Here is a 16,023-nt window from a genome sequence, read left to right on the forward strand (position 1 = left end):
TGAATTCAAATAAATTATCTCTTAACGTATCCAAATCTAATTTCGTTATTTTTCATCCTTATCAACACAAACTATACCGAGAAGTAAACCTTAAAATACTTGATAATAACTCGGAGCAATTGGTATCTCTTGAACGTAAGACATATGTTAAATACCTAGGTGTTCTCATTGACGGTAATCTCTCCTGGAAGCATCATATTAACTACATTTCCACGAAAATAAGCAAAGGTATCGGTATCGTTGCAAGGCTAAGACACTTGGTACCGCTCACTACTCTTATAAACATTTACCGCTCGCTCATTGAACCGTATATTTCCTATGGCCTCGTTGCTTGGGGCCAAGCCGCCAATACTCATCTAAACAAAATCGTCATTTTACAAAAGCGGGTTCTTCGTCTAATGCACTTTTCCGATTATACATCTCACAGTGCTCCTCTTTTTAGTCGTTCGGGAATTCTACCGATAAAAATGCTTTACTTCAAATTAGTTGCCTCTCTGTTACATGACATCAAAAATCGCTGTGCTCCTCTCAATATTTCTGAACTTTTTACTCACTCTGAACAGGTTCATTCCTACTCTACTCGTTTCTCAGTAGCTGGAAGCTTTTATATAAAACAGGCGAGAACAAATCATCAGTTGTTTTCCTTTTCTAGAGTTGGTGCGAAAATATGGAATGGCATCCCCCCTGAAATTCGTAAGCTAAAGAAAGCACCTTTTAAACGTGAGCTAACTCACTTGCTTTTGAAAATTCTTGAAATTGAGGAGATGAATGTTGACTTGCGCTACCTTGACCTTTCTAGCTTATATTTGTATTTCAACTGATTAGCTTTCTCTTTGACCTGTTAAAAACTCCCTTGTGTGACTGGCTCAGTTAAAACCTTTAACATGATTTTACTACTATTATTTATTATTTATTTTTATTTGCTCATTTATTTATTTATTTCATTGTTGCGTGTGTGTGTGCGTGCGTGTGTGTGTGTGTGTGTGAGCCTATACAGTGTCTGTTTAGGTAGCCCGCCTAGAATAGCTTTGCTAACTGCGGGCTACAAAAGCCTTTATTTCTTTCATTTAAAAAAAAAAAATAAAGTCAATGTTGTTGTTGTTGTTGTTGTTGTTGTCTGACATATCTACAGAGCTCACTATGGGGACGCCATGTTGGTGCTTATAATGATCAGGTATCTACTGTAAACTTACAAAACTTATCTGAACCACTAATGAGTTGGGCAGGAGATTACAGGCAATCGTCATAAAAGCAAATATTTAAAACAAACAAGGGTACTTACCTCGATCCAGATTAGCGAAGGGAATATTAATAAAGTTCTCCCTGTTGCTAACATTAAACAGGAAGTCGTCTCCTTTCTGGAAGACATTGTGTCTGACTCGAAACTCTAAATACATGTCGATAACAAAATAAAAAAAAAAAGATGTTGTAGCCCAGAATGGGCTCTGACCTGCATGAATTGATTCACCACGTTGCATTTGTCCAACTAAAGATTTTGCGTGTTTGTAATTTCCCTAATTTTAGAATTGTGCATGCTTTCGATCATTAAAGAAGAAATTAGGTTTTTTCAGCCGGTGTAAAATAATGGTGCTTGCTCGCATAATGAAGGAAACTGTCCTCCACTTACCCAGATCTTCACCGACGATAAGCTCAGGATTTGTGAAGTTCTGATGTTTTCTGGCTTTCCTCCCTATAAAGTCTTCAAAGATAAACGCAGCAAAAAAGGTATCCTCCAATTTTTGACTCTCTGAAGAATTTGTGTAACGGGACCATATACTTTGGATTGAGGAATTTAACTGCTTTTTCGCATCCTTGATGAAAAGAGGTAAAATTAGGTAGATTAGAAGCTAACTCCAGTTACTCAATTGTTACTTATTTAAAAGATAAATAGATAAAATAAGTCGAGTCCGTAGTAGGGGTGTATGATTTCTCGTTTGCTGGATTTCAGGAATATTGAGAAGCACTGAATACTAGATTACTTTTCAGGACGTTGACTAGATGAACTAACAGACCAAAGGTGTTTCTTAGTCATCTTAAGGTATGTCGCGTTAGGCCAAAGAAAAAAAGAGAGGAGCAGTCAAAATATGGACAAACAATAAAACATGGAAGAAAACAAAAAAGAAAAACTAGCCAGCTCACCATGTAAGACACAAATAAGTAGGCTACATTTGTAGCCAACCCATCACTGACCAGTGGATAAAATAATAATGATAATAATAATGGTACTAACAATAATAATAATAATAATAATAGCGACAACAACAAAATCAAAACAAAAACAACAAAAACTATTTAACAAATTTTATTTGAAAGAAAACAATGTTAATTAAGGTTGTCGTGCACCTTCAGAGGTGTCTCGCGTGCAAGCGATGTAGCGCGTCCGGTTTAAACTGTAGATATCTAAACCCCATATCAAATTAAAGCTTGTAGGACTGGCTATCAGCCTATACCAAAATCTTTGAACAAAAGGAGTTGTCGAATTTTTCAGTACTTCTAAATGCGAGCGCCCAAATCACTTTTTAAGAGCTACAATTGCAAGTCAAAGGGAATTCGTTCGATTGCTCTCAAATTTTGACAGTAGCTAGTTTTGCATATCAAGAACAAAAACGTGTCTCCGAGTTTTTTTTATTTTTAAATAACTTTTTTCAAGAGCGATTTTTGTACGATCACTGCACATGTTTTTAATCCTATTTCAAAAATGTTCTGTAACTTTTCACTGAAATTGAATATGGCAAATCGCGGGCAACTTTTTTAGCGCTTTGGCCCCGAAAACGGAGGAACACATTAAAGAAGCGAAAAACAAAACTCGCGTTGTTCAAAATTTCTGGTATAGTCTGATAGTCAGTCCTCTAAGCTTTAATTTGATATAGGGGTTTAGATATCTACAGTTTGAACCGGACGCGCTACATCGCTTGCACGCGAGACACCCCTGAAGGTGAACGGTAACCTTAAGCTACACCCCAGTTTTTATCATCTACCTGGAGGGTTTCCATCTCCTCCTGTGGATTATTTTCTTCTTCATTTGATGGGGATTGCATCGTGAAGGTGCCTACAAAAGAGTCTTCGTCTTTCAACAAAAAAGAAAATGGCTTACATTGTCATGGTTACGTGCTATAGAACCCTTCATCTACATTCCATCATCCAGACAGCAGTGTAACACTTATTTAGAAATAAGGAGTCTTATAGACGACAATCTGCCAAATATCTTACCGACGCGCTATTGGTTAGTTGGGCTGGAACGACTGGTAAATCTTCCGCATATGAAAAAGGGTAAAATTCCATTTTTTTTTTATAAAACTTTTGACGTTTGTTACGAAAAACTGTATTGCGTAACTAGAGAAAAGTTCATAGTTCGTAGTCATGGTCATAGTCTTGCTTAAGCGTTTCTTAAGCAGTATATTTTGTATTCTTTCTATAATTAGACTATTTACAAAGTTGTAGAATTTTAATGTGTAAGTAGAAAGGTAGGCGAGTCCAAGCGAAGTTCTGAACTAGTTTTCACAAGCGAAGAGAGTTTGACGTTAGTCATGCTTGGTCAAGTGTGACGGAAGCGGCGTTCTATCGAAGTTAATAATAATAATAATAATAATAATAATAATAATAATAATAATAATAACGCGAATATTTATACAGGATAACCTATCTTAATAGAAAGAACTGTTATCAAAAGGTCCTGTCCTCAATAATTAAAAATAAATAAATAAATGACTCTAAGGTATGTAAGATTTACATTAACTTACAAGATTTAAAAGAGTTATGAGTTAGCTGGATACTATTGAAAAAGACTCTTAAATTACTCTCAAAAAGAAACCTTGAATTTAAACTTCTTAAATGCCGAGGTAAAGTGTTGTAAACTAGAGTCCCTTGAAAAGCAAAACTTCTCCGTCCAAATTCTAATTCGACTTTGGGAAGATTTAGTGAACATCCATTGTTTGTAGTGATAATACTGTGTTCAATTTTTGTGAAATGAGTTTTAAGTTGGTGGATGCCGTGTGAGTTTATCAAGTTAAGTGCAGTTGGCGGATGCCCTGTAAGTTTATCAAATTATGTGCTGTTGTGGAGTTTTACTTCGTAGAAACTACATTCATATTTAGAATAAATATTCTAGTTGCTGTTCCGACAACCCTCTCTTCAGTTTGGTCTGCAAGCTACCCATCCTCTAAAAGTTTACCCGCGTAACATATTATATGTTATATTAACAGGAAAATGTTATATAATGAAAGAAATTCCTACTGTATCATGGAGAGGTTAAAGAGGTTCGTCTACTCAGTTTCAAAATTCACTGCTTATCTCTAAGCGTTTGAGCAACACGTAGACATTGGGCAGAAACCTACAATGCAAGCAGTACTGACCCTTGCAATTGCCGGTTTTTCAAATATTTTAACGCTGCCTTTCGCCCTCGATTTCTTTTTTAGGGCATTACTGATCCATAAAGACACCAATTTTCCTAACATCTGCATATTTAATTTATTTAAAAAAAGTTAAATAAGTTTTAAATTAAGAGTTCGGTTTTACTATGTAGTTGAAAAAATTTACAAAGGTATTAAGAAAGTAGAGACCTCTTTCTTGGTTTTTCTTTGACATTCCAACAAATTTCAAAACAAACTTCAAGTTAGCTAGTAGTACAAAATTGGCAACACTAAACAGTTATACTCATGCTAAAGATAGTTTCTTTTACTTTTCCAGCACTATGGCAGAATGAAAAAGCATGAAGGAATTGTGAAATCATGCAAGACAAAACGATCCCGATAACAATGATAATAGAGGAAGATACGTACTTTGAGGCCCGGACTGCAATCTGATGATAAACAAAAACGATCTGCAATGTATTACATCAAAAATACGGTTTCCTGTGTTATGCGATTCTTTCATCTTATTCGTAGAAGCTTTTCGAAAAGTTTTTAAGCAAAGATTGATCGATGGCGATATTGTACCAAAGGATGAGTTAAATTTATGACACCATCTAGAGCAGGAAAATCTGTTAACGCCAAAGGAAATTGGAACACATTTTATCTTGTACCATTTATCCATTAGTTGATCTCTGCATTCCTCATCCTCACAGTCGCTTTGCTTCAAAAACGACGCAGTTTTACACCCATCATCTACAATAAAATCAAAATTAATAAAAGCTCAGCGAAAAAAAAGTGGATGAATAGTTCACAGATTTGATAATATTACCTTAAAGAGGTTCGACAGAGAAAGCGTGTTTTGAAGTGCTACTAATTCAGAGTAATTTTTGAAAAGACAGATGGCAAGAATTCCGTTCGCTTTAGATAGGTCAGCATTGAGGAGCGTTTTTCAGTATTGCGCACTGATTCTGGGGACGATAACATTGGGAAGAGAAGTAATCAAATATGTATGGCGCTGTTCGAATTAAATCTAAATGCTGGGGAACCTCCCAATATAACAACTGCATGAACTATTTGGAGATATTGCTTATCTATTAATCTTTTTTTTTCAAATTAGCTGATAAATGAAGAACTTACTTCGTTCTGATGTTGTCCAGCCGCTTTGCATAACTGCAGGATAAGAAAGGAAAAAGCAACTGTCACTTTAAAAGAAAGGGATATAATAACAGCTAATAATAATCATTGATTGCTAAAGAGCCATCGATCTAGCTTATGTAGGAATGGAAATTTTGTCTCAGCGTACGAAAATTCAGGATACAATTAAACCTACGAATATCTGATGACTGCGTGGCGCACATTTCTGATTCGTAGTAATTTATTTGGTATACTTAAATGGTGATAATTTATCTACAAGTCCTCCCATTGCATCAAGATCGAAGTGAATAAAATTCCGGGACTTCATTCAGCCAGCGCACGGGATTGAAAGCTTTTTTTATGAAATGGATACTAATGGTCAGCCATTTGAAGATGGTACCCAGACCCTGAAATTGCACAGCTCCCAGAAAGAAGCAACACGGATAGTATACATTCTCGTTAAGTCGAACGCAATAAATGTCACAACGATGATAATAATAGTAGTAACAGCTATAATGATGATAGCTACCAAAAAATAAATAAATAAATAAAAGAATAGAAAAAATCATCGGCTTATAAAGCCTGCAGATAGCAAGCTATGTAGAAACAGTTGGTGTTAAACTTATGGAATGATCGAACGAGTCGTTCTTCTCAGGGACTTTATTTAGAGCTTTGCTGAAGTATCGTAGGGCCAGTTTTTCCGGTTTGATATACTATAGTTAACATTGAATATCAATTACCTCTTTTACTTATAAGAATATACGTTATACTTGAAAATATCTATATCAAGACTTTGAGCATAAATCCTAGAATCATAATTCTTGGTTTTTATCTGTTTTTGGAAGAAACGCTTTTAGCAAAAAAGAGGATCCAGATGATGGCATGAAGAAATAGCTGATGCGTAGATCGTATAGTTTGCGCATACTTCATTTCTTGATTACATCCAAGAGGCCCGCCATCTTGGATTCAATTAGACTTAAAATTCCACCAAGCCTCGCGTATTTAAATGTCGGATTGATTGTAAGCATAGGGCTCATCCGTCGCTTTATTTCCATGCGAAAAGGAAATGTTGTTCTATGCCTTTTTTTCTAATCACCATGAGGAAATTCTTTCTACCTAACGCACCGTACCGTAATTTAAGTTTTATATTTTGTAGTTGACGTTTTAAAGCTCGGAGCTAAACATCTGGTTGATGCAGTTCACAGCGCTATTCTTCAATTTATTGTTATTCTAAAAAGCGAGCAAAAAAATTATATCGACTGCTTCTAAAACTATTTTTTTGTTTTCATCATATAGTTCGCATGTTGATTTTTTTATTTCTATGCACATTTTATATTCAATTTTTAAATTGCACGTTTCAAAATGAGCGCGTCGCCTTAAAAAAATCTAACCTTTCGAAGCCATAACCTGAAGACCCTCTCTCGTCTCGGGAAAGATAAGGACGAGCAAACGAGTACCATTTTAAACGACACTAAGGTGGCTTTGTATCCTCTTATACCAATTAACTCCTGTAGAGACAAATCAGTATTACCTAAAAAATGAGTTGCAACAACAAACACTCGTTACATTATTTTTTTTTTGGTTGCAAACTGCGAAATCCGCTTCAATAGTATGTCCGCTTTGATCAAGAACATAGGAAAAAAAGTCGACGTTTTTTCGAAGATTTTGACTCTGTCTTTGCCATCAATTGACGTTTAAGGGCAGTACTGATCCATAAAAAACAAATGTTCCTAAAATATTTGCATATTTCATTTTTTAGTTGAAGGAGTTTCAAATTAAGAGTGTAGCGTTTGTCAATAAGTGACAGAATTTGACCGAGGTAATAAGAAACTAAAAACCTGTTTTTGTTGTTTTATCTGACGTTCCACTAAGTGATTAACAAACTCAAAATAATGACATAATGACCCTCCATTCAGCAAGAACGTCAGCACCAATATCGGACACAAATTCCTCAGCCTAATCGACAAACATTTCACTAAGGACCACAGCCTCCGCAAAATATTTAACCGCAACACCATCAAAATCAGTTACAGCTGTATGAACAACACCAAACAGGTCATCGACAACCACAACAAGCGCATCTTACACTCGTCCCACTCACCTTACACGAAAGACAACAAAGACGGCACGGAAACCAACAAAACATGCAAATGCCGACAAAAGAACAATTGCCCGCTCAATGGTAACTGCCTTCAACCCTCAGTCGTTTATCAAGCCACCGTCACACGAAACGACAACAACACCTCTGAAACATACATCGGACTCACAGAAACCGACTTCAAAACAAGACACAGAAATCACACCGCATCATTCCGCCACGCCAAGCACAAAAACTCTACCGAACTTAGCAAACACATCTGGACACTCAAGAACGACAACATTGACTATTCTATCTCATGGCGCATCTTATCATCTAACTCTTCCTACAACAGCTCCAATAAAAGATGCAACCTCTGCCTAAAAGAAAAATTCCTGATAATTTACCGACCCGACCTCTCATCACTAAATAAGCGTAACGAACTCGTATCTTCATGCCGACACAGAGACAAAGCGTTGCTACGCAACAACTGAACTTTAAAGTTTTTAAGTTTACCGCGCATTATGCAAATTTTCCTAATGTATAAACGATAGTCACATGAATATTCTTTCATTAAACCCCTGAAGAGTGAAGCGATTCACGAAACAGGCTTGTCGGGAAATGTAGTTACGTCCTTTTTTCCTCTCATAATATTTATTCTGCTCTGCTTCAACGTATTGAGCACTGTTCCACGCGAAAATCGACTTGCAGACTTCCTATATATATATATATATATATATATATATATATATATATATATATATATATATATAATTATGCCTCAAGATTTAGGTTACTTGAACTTTTACTGCAACTCTGAGTTTCATGCCTCTTGCGAAGCAATCGTCAGGCAACTGCCAGAAATAACGGTTACAATCCACCGAAATTTAAAAGACAGAACAATGTGTACATGCGCGCGCAACATACTGCACGCGCTATCGTAACGTTAGGTTCTTTAACAGGAATTTCCTGACATGTCTGCAACCTGATGTCAGCTCATTTCTTTTGTTTAAACTTGTCATCTGCGGTTTAAAAATGATAAAATATTTTCCCCACAAACACAAACTGCATCTTTTAGCTACTTTGGAATACGAGCTACCTTGTTTCACCTTGCGCCACTTAATATTAAACTTAGTGTCCTTATCTTTAAGACTCCATATATATTTGCTAAGTTCAGTAGCATGCCTGTAAAGTTCGTTTCGGAATGAACACAAGTGGTTCGTGTAACGCATTTTAAAAGCGATGTTACAGATACCAATGTACGTTTCTTTTGCGGTTTCTGTGGTGACCTCTACCTGGTAAATTATGCTTTCCATGTTACAGCTTCCATGGCTCTAGCCCCGCTATTGAGCACTTTTTAGTAGATGATGATCTCATTCCGCTATTTTGGTTATATATAACATATATATATATATATATATATATATATATATATATATATATATATATATATATATATATATCACTCAGGGCTTCTACGAATAATCCAGAAGGTTTCATGCACATGTCATCCCAGTTATAATATCACCCGGTTTAAATTTCTCTCGTAGTGACTCGGCGATTTAGCACGCAATGCGTTACTTATCGAAAAAACTGGCACATTGACTCTGATTTGTGGTGGAAATCAGAGTCATCACTACATAAACGACGAAGTCTTAGAAACTGAGAAAAAGGAATGGAATTCTTAACGTGAGATGGATGTGAAGACGAATATAACAAGTAATCATGCGAGTCTGTAGGTTTGTAATACACACCAGTGCATAAACCGTTGCCTTCAATTGAAACTTTGATGTCTAAAAAGGATAAAGAATTGTCAGGAATTTCCCAGGTATATTTCACAGCGGGTGAAAAGAATTGACTGCGGTTATGAATTGAGTCAGCTCCTCTCCGGTAGAGGAGGTGGCGCCGATACAGTCGTCGATGTAGCGACCGTAGAGTTCAGGTATGGAGCCGTTGTATTGGCTGACAAATTAGTGTTCGACAAAACCTACAAAAATATTGCCATAGCTAGGTCCCATTCTGTGCCAGTTTTCCGATAAACGTGGTTACCCTGATTCTGTCGTTCAAGCGCGTTACCACCGCGCCCAACTTATTGATCGACATTCAGCACTAAAAACGTCACAAAAGGAAGATTCCGACCGCATTCCATTCACTCTCGCGTTTCACCCTCACAACCACTCAGTTAAATCCATCATTCTTAAAAAACTTTAAATTACTTCAAAACGATCCAGAGACAAGCACTATCTTTTCGCAGCCTCCGCTCATTTCATTCAAACGCGACAAAAACATAGGCAATATTTTGGTCAGAAGTTCTTTTCAGACTAATGACCAACCAGGCACTTTTAAATGCACTCGTGCGCGATGCAAAACGTGTCCTTTCGTTCACAACAGAATATCGGGACCCAAACGATCCATTAAGATCACCGATCACTCCACGCGCACCTCCGCCAAAGTAATCTATTGCATAACTTGCACTTATTGCAAAAAGATTTACATCGGCGAAACAGGCAGAACACTAGGTGACCGATTCCGAAAACACCTTCGCGACGTGGAGAGGAATGACAAGGACACATCGAAACCAGTCGCTAGACATTTTAATTGACCTAATCATTCTAAGCAACACAAGGCAATCGGCGGTCTTTCCTTGCCCTTATGTAGTACGGAAAGCCGTAAAACTCTTGAACAAAAGCTCATCTTTCAAACCGGCAGTCTAAATCCCACAGGTATTAAAGAACGCTTTTCATTCCACTAATTTATTCGTGTTTTTCTCGTTGCCATGTTCCCAGCAATAACGTAGCTCCATTTTCTGCCTTTAAAAGCATACGCAACTGACAATTCGTCTATTCGCTCCGACGAAGGGCTAACGCTCGAAACGTCAGCTTTTATAACCGTAACGGTGGCCAAATTACCATTTCAACTTTGTTGATATATTCAAATTATTATCTTATCAGACGTTTTGTTGTATATTATCGCTGAGTATTTTTACAAATTGTGCCGTATTCTGACTCGCCCTACGGGCTCGTCAAAATACAAACAACGAGAATTGATATCGGGCGAATTTCGCGGATATTTATTTACGGAGAGTGCGTGACAGAACTATGCGAGGCGGAGCGGAATTGGCGCGTTGTCGTGTTGCAGTTTCTATTTTCTTCAATGAATGAAGAAATTTCCTGGTCGTCTAGCTTTTTTTCTTCGTTCGATTCATCTAATAAACTCGGATCTATATTTTCCAGCCATTCCGACTCTTCTTCGTCAGAAATATAATTTAAATTGTCCGTTATTTCAACCCAATTCTTCGCTTGCGCGATGCGAAAAAACCTGTCTAACCGGTTCTCTGGAGTACCAAGACCGAGTGATATTTGTACTCGTCTATGGCATTATTTGCTCTCTACGGAGGGTAGTTAGTTAATTAATTAATACATCATAACTACATGATTTGATACAATGTTCTAAAAAGTTCCACAGAAGTTCATATAAGCAACTTAGGATGACTCAACTTTCTAGAAATTTCTCGATACTAGTTTTTTTACAGTCACTATCCACAACAAGTAACTGATTTAGTCAGCGCGCGGGGACTGAAAGCTTTCGTATGAAATTGAGGCTAGTGGTCAGCGAGTCTAAGATGGCGCCAAAACCCTTAAGCTGCACAGCATCCAGAAAGAAGCAACACGGGTAGTTTGCGTTCCCGCTAAGTCGAACACAATAAATATACAAGAAAAGATGATAGTTGTGGATAAAAAAGAGTAATTGGTTGATAAAGCTTACAGTTAACATAGCAAGCAGAAACAGTAATTTTAAACTTATGCAGCGGTGGAATGAGTTGTTCGTCTCAGAGATTTTAGTTGGAGCTACCCTGAACTAAAGCGAAGCCTATGGTCCCAGTATGATAAACATGTTTTTAACACTTTTGTCTCAGAAACAAAAGATTATTCAGTATCAATTGCCTCTTTACTCATGAGAATAGACGTAATACCTGAAAGTAAATCGAGACTTCCGCTCTCGAGCATGTATCCTAGAATTATAATTCTTTATTCTATCTCTTTCTTGTACCAAGCTCTTATAGTGAAAAAATAGCGTTAAACTAATAACGTGAAAAAAAGCTGAGGCGTCGATGACATAGTTTGCGCAAATTTCAATATTTTATTTACATCCAAGATGTTCGCCATCTTGGCATTTAATCAGCATTTTTATAATTGTGAAGCTTGACGTATTTAAATAGGGGACTGATCTAAAGCAAACAGCTTCTTGGTTGCTTTTATTGTCATCCGAAATAGGATCCTGCTTCTATTACTTTTTTTTTGGCAATAATCTTGAGGAAATTATTTTGACCTAAAGCACCGTCATGCTGTACCTTTCTTTCTTAGGTTTAAATTTTGTAGCTGACGTTTTGAATCACGGCCCTAAACATCTGGTTGATGTAGTTCAGAGCGCTGTTTTTCAGTGTATTGTTATTGTATTAAGTGAACGAATTTTTTTTTCAAATCGTTCGTATGTTGATTTTCTTATCTCTATTAAGTATGCAATCTCGTGTTTCAAATTGAAAGGCGATCAACTGAGTACACCTTAAGGGGATATCAAGATGGCGTTGCATTCTCTTATACAAATTCTTGTATACGCTGATCGCTCTTCAGTTAGAAAAAAATCGCCAAGACAAAGCACATTTCAATTTTTTTCTTTGCAGAGATGTTTCTGATAAACTGTCGCAAGTTCCAGTTGGTAGCATTTCCCCTTTGATCATCATCATTAAAACAATTGTCATCGGTTTTTCAAATATTTTAACACTGCCTTTCGCCCTCGACTTCTTTTTAAGGGCATTACTGATCCATAGAGACATCAATTTTCCTAACATCTGCATATTTAATTTATTTAAAATAAAGTTAAATAAGTTTTAAATTAAGAGTTCGGTTTTACTATGTAGTTGAAAAAAATTGACAAAGGTATTAAGAAAGTAGAGACCTCTTTCTTGGTTTTTCTTTGACATTCCAACAAATGATTAACAAACTTCAAGTTAGCTAGTAGTCAAGGCAAGTTGCCTCTGATGATAATTTTGACGAGCGTATGACGTTACTCACCTAGAATGAACGTCGCAGCATGAAATGTGCTCACCAAACCAGATAGCATTTTGATTATCCCTCCTGGTTGCACTCGAAGTAAAGACTGTCAATAGGTGAAACTTGTCTCAATTGATCCACTCACAATGAATCAATACGATGAAAATATTCATTCACTCGAGGAGCTTGTGATTCATCCAGTGTGTTTTTATTCACATGTCATCCCGGTTATACTACTGGTTGTCACCTGCTCTACAATTTTCTCTTAGGTACTCGACGATTTAGCATACAATACATTACTTAACATTTTAAATACGGTATATCATTAGTGACCCATTAAATTATCAATGATTTTTCATTTAAGAGCGGAACAACTAAAGGATGAAGCATCGTGGTCCCAAGATAGTCCCAGAAAAAAGAAACGCTCTCGAGAAAATGCTCATTAAAATTGAATGGAATAAATAATTGTGATCATATTTATAATCTTAACAATCAAGCTTGTGTCGATAATATTAGTTTGATTAGAAATTGCCATAAATGCTCCTAATAGCAATGATAATACATCGGGCTTTACTTTCTCCGAAAAATCGAAAAGCTCAAAATACGACTAGATGGCATCTCCCCCTCCCCTCCCGTAAAATAATGAAAATTTATACAACTCCGGAAATTTCGTGCGCTCAACGCGATGTAATCCTGATTTTAAACTTTGTGTGCTTGCAGACGGTCCTTCTTTCGTTTTGGAATTATAAATCCATTGTTAGGCGGTTTTGTTCAAGTCTTAAACAGTTACCCGTTGAATTAAGGTACTTTGTGACTTTTTTGCAGAGGTAAAATAAAGGTCAACTTTAATGGCAAGGGTCTTCCACATATAAAGGGGTCTGCCATATATAATTACAGATGATAAGATACATCGTCTTAAAGCTTTACTCTTATTGTCTAATTGCTCTGATTCTTATATCTTGGCCCGCTTTAGGCGGTGCCTCCAGCTTGAAAAGAGTTCGAGGTATTTTACTGAAAACGTTCTAAAATTATTGCCTTTTTGCACTTAGGGAATACGGAAAAAAAAGTTAATTTGTACTCCCAGAAAAACTGCTAAAAATACGCATGCTTAATGCCACAAGTCATTCATTTTATATGTTTTTTGTTGTTGTTGTGGTTTTGAGGGGGTTTTGAACCTAAAGGAGAAGCTTCTTGTCGATAGACTGTTAGCTATGGGCTTTAATTGATGAAGCTGCTAGATAAGTCAAATGAAAGAGTGATATCCTCCTCACCTGAAACGACTTTCATGAAGTAAACTGCACCAACTGCATGCCGAGGTATAACAAAGGTTTTTCATAACTTCAAGCTTGGAATAAATGTACACTTAACCGTGATAGTTTTTCTTCAAGCCATGTTTCACCAATGCAGAACGTGAATTTTCGTTTGCCGCCAGACATCGCCAGCTGTGTATTTTTTCAGTGCAATCCTAATTTCATGGCGCTTAAACAATTTTGACTAGTGAATTCAAATTACTTTTCGTCCCCAACGAAGTATAGATAACGAAGTAATGCATCCGGGTCTTTCGAGGAAAAGCACCGCATTACCTTTCTGTCGATGTTTTAGAGTCCCGAAAGGGATCAGTTGCTAACTTTGCAATAATATACCACATGCTAACAAGCTTGGTACCGGTGGAAATCGAAACCTAGGACGAATTGATCTTTCAGGATATCTTATAACTTTACAAATATGGCTTTACACAAAATTTACTGAATAGAAAATGTACTCTCCTTTACTAAAAAAGCAAAAAGAAAAAAAAAAAAAAAAAGGGAAAAACTGAGTAAGACGAAGTTCCTCCAAAGAAGACCATTCGGAGGACTGAAAGAGATCGCCGAGAACGGATTTAGAATTATCAGTCAAAAAACTGGTGGATAAACTGAGGACAAAGTAATACAAACTGATTGTACAAAAAGGCATGATCTTTTGATTCCAGGAGACAGATTTGAGCCTTCAGCTTACAAAAGTCTTCTTCAATTGATCTGAATATTTAACAATCGGTTCGCCATCTTTGATAGGATCCACGCTTAAGGCCAGACTCCCAAGTCTGCTCATTTCGAAACCCACCAATAATCTTTCTTATTCTTCTCATATACGCGAATAAAAAAGAGTGTTATACTGAGCAATTCTCAAAATGACGGTTACCACCGTGGAGTGTTTCGCCCATGAGAAGAAACCTTCTCTGAGTATGAAACGCAACTTTGAAACGTTTCAAACTCATCTTCTTAATGAACTTGATTATCCGTTTACTGTTATTGGAATTACTGAGACTAAAATGACAAATTTTAATCTTGCATCAATAGCGAAACCATCCCTAGCTGAATATTCTTTTGAATTTGTTCCAACACCTTTGGCTTCGGGAGGTGTTGCTATGTTGATTAGCGGCTCTTTAAAATATTCTATTCTGGAGAGAAACTCTAATTTCGCCGTCCATGCCCTGTGGGTCAAATTTCATTTTGAGAAACAAAGCAATATCATTTGTGATGTGATCTAGAGACAGCACAATTCCCCCGAGCAGTTCCTAGCTTACTTTGATGAGGTGCTAGAAAAATACAATAGCACTGGAAAACCCGTATATATAATGGATGATTTTAACATTAATCTTCTCAATGTCGATTCCTACAGCTGTTCCAAGGATTTCCTAGTTTCTCTCCAAGGCAACTGTTTTCTTCCGACTATAGATGAACCTTCAAGAGTCTACAGCAATTCTGCCACTCTAATTCAAAGTATCTTTACTAACAGAACTGATCACCAGATTGTAATTGGAAACATTATTTCGGATTTCACTGACTCAGTTCTGTACACTGCAATCGATAACAGCCAAGCCTGTTCCGAAGAAGCTAAAAGTTAGAGACTACCCTCATTTCATTAAACAAAATTTTATTTCTGATCTTTCACTTGTTGACTGGAGTAACACACTGACTAAACATTCCGCTAATCCGAAGAGAGCCTTCTCCTCGTTTTATAACAAACTAGAGAAACTTGTTAAGATACATGCCCCCTTTAAATCATTTTCCAGACGTAATGTAAAGCAATTCTCAAAACCTTGGTTAAGTAGGGGCTTGATTAAATCTAAAAAAGTTAAAAATACTTTTCTAGTCTCAGGCGATTTTCAAAAATATAATAATAATAATAATAATAATAATAATAATAATAAAATATTTATACCGCGCTAGTATCCTACTGTTCAAAGGCGCCTACAAAAACTTTAACATTAACACTTAATACATAATAACATAATACTGGCTAGGAATATATTGCTTTAAAAGATGTGTTAATGTTAAAGCTTTTGTAAGTTGTACAGAAACAAATGATCTGGTCTCATACGACATAGTAAAAGGATATACTATTGCAAATTATTTAATGAAAACCTACATAA

At 36.5% G+C, this 16,023-nt stretch overlaps 1 protein-coding gene across 1 annotated transcript; it reads right to left on the minus strand.

The window, feature by feature from the left end:
- Positions 1-1,128: 1,128 nt before the first annotated feature.
- Positions 1,129-12,763, minus strand: LOC148736744 (uncharacterized). The gene is made up of 6 exons (XM_088751002.1): positions 12,633-12,763; positions 5,487-5,519; positions 4,779-5,102; positions 2,979-3,049; positions 1,628-1,811; positions 1,129-1,387 (listed from the first exon to the last, which is right to left on the minus strand). The coding sequence occupies exons 1-6, from the start codon at positions 12,679-12,681 to the stop codon at positions 1,260-1,262; spliced, it is 789 nt and encodes a 262-aa protein (XP_088607128.1). The 5' UTR covers positions 12,682-12,763; the 3' UTR covers positions 1,129-1,259.
- Positions 12,764-16,023: the final 3,260 nt, after the last annotated feature.

Source organism: Stylophora pistillata, chromosome 2, assembly GCF_964205215.1.
Source record: "Stylophora pistillata chromosome 2, jaStyPist1.2, whole genome shotgun sequence".
NCBI classification, from domain to species: Eukaryota; Metazoa; Cnidaria; class Anthozoa; order Scleractinia; family Pocilloporidae; genus Stylophora; species Stylophora pistillata.

Coding starts and splice junctions, on each gene's coding strand:
- LOC148736744 (XM_088751002.1), bottom strand. CDS start 12,681: ATGCTATCTGGTTTGGTGAGCACATTTCATGCTGCGACGTTCATTCTA. Junction 5,520..12,632: donor TGCTGCGACGTTCATTCTAG/GTGAGTAACGTC, acceptor CTTATCCTGCAG/TTATGCAAAGCGGCTGGACA. Junction 1,812..2,978: donor AGGAGATGGAAACCCTCCAG/GTAGATGATAAA, acceptor CTTTTCATCAAG/GATGCGAAAAAGCAGTTAAA.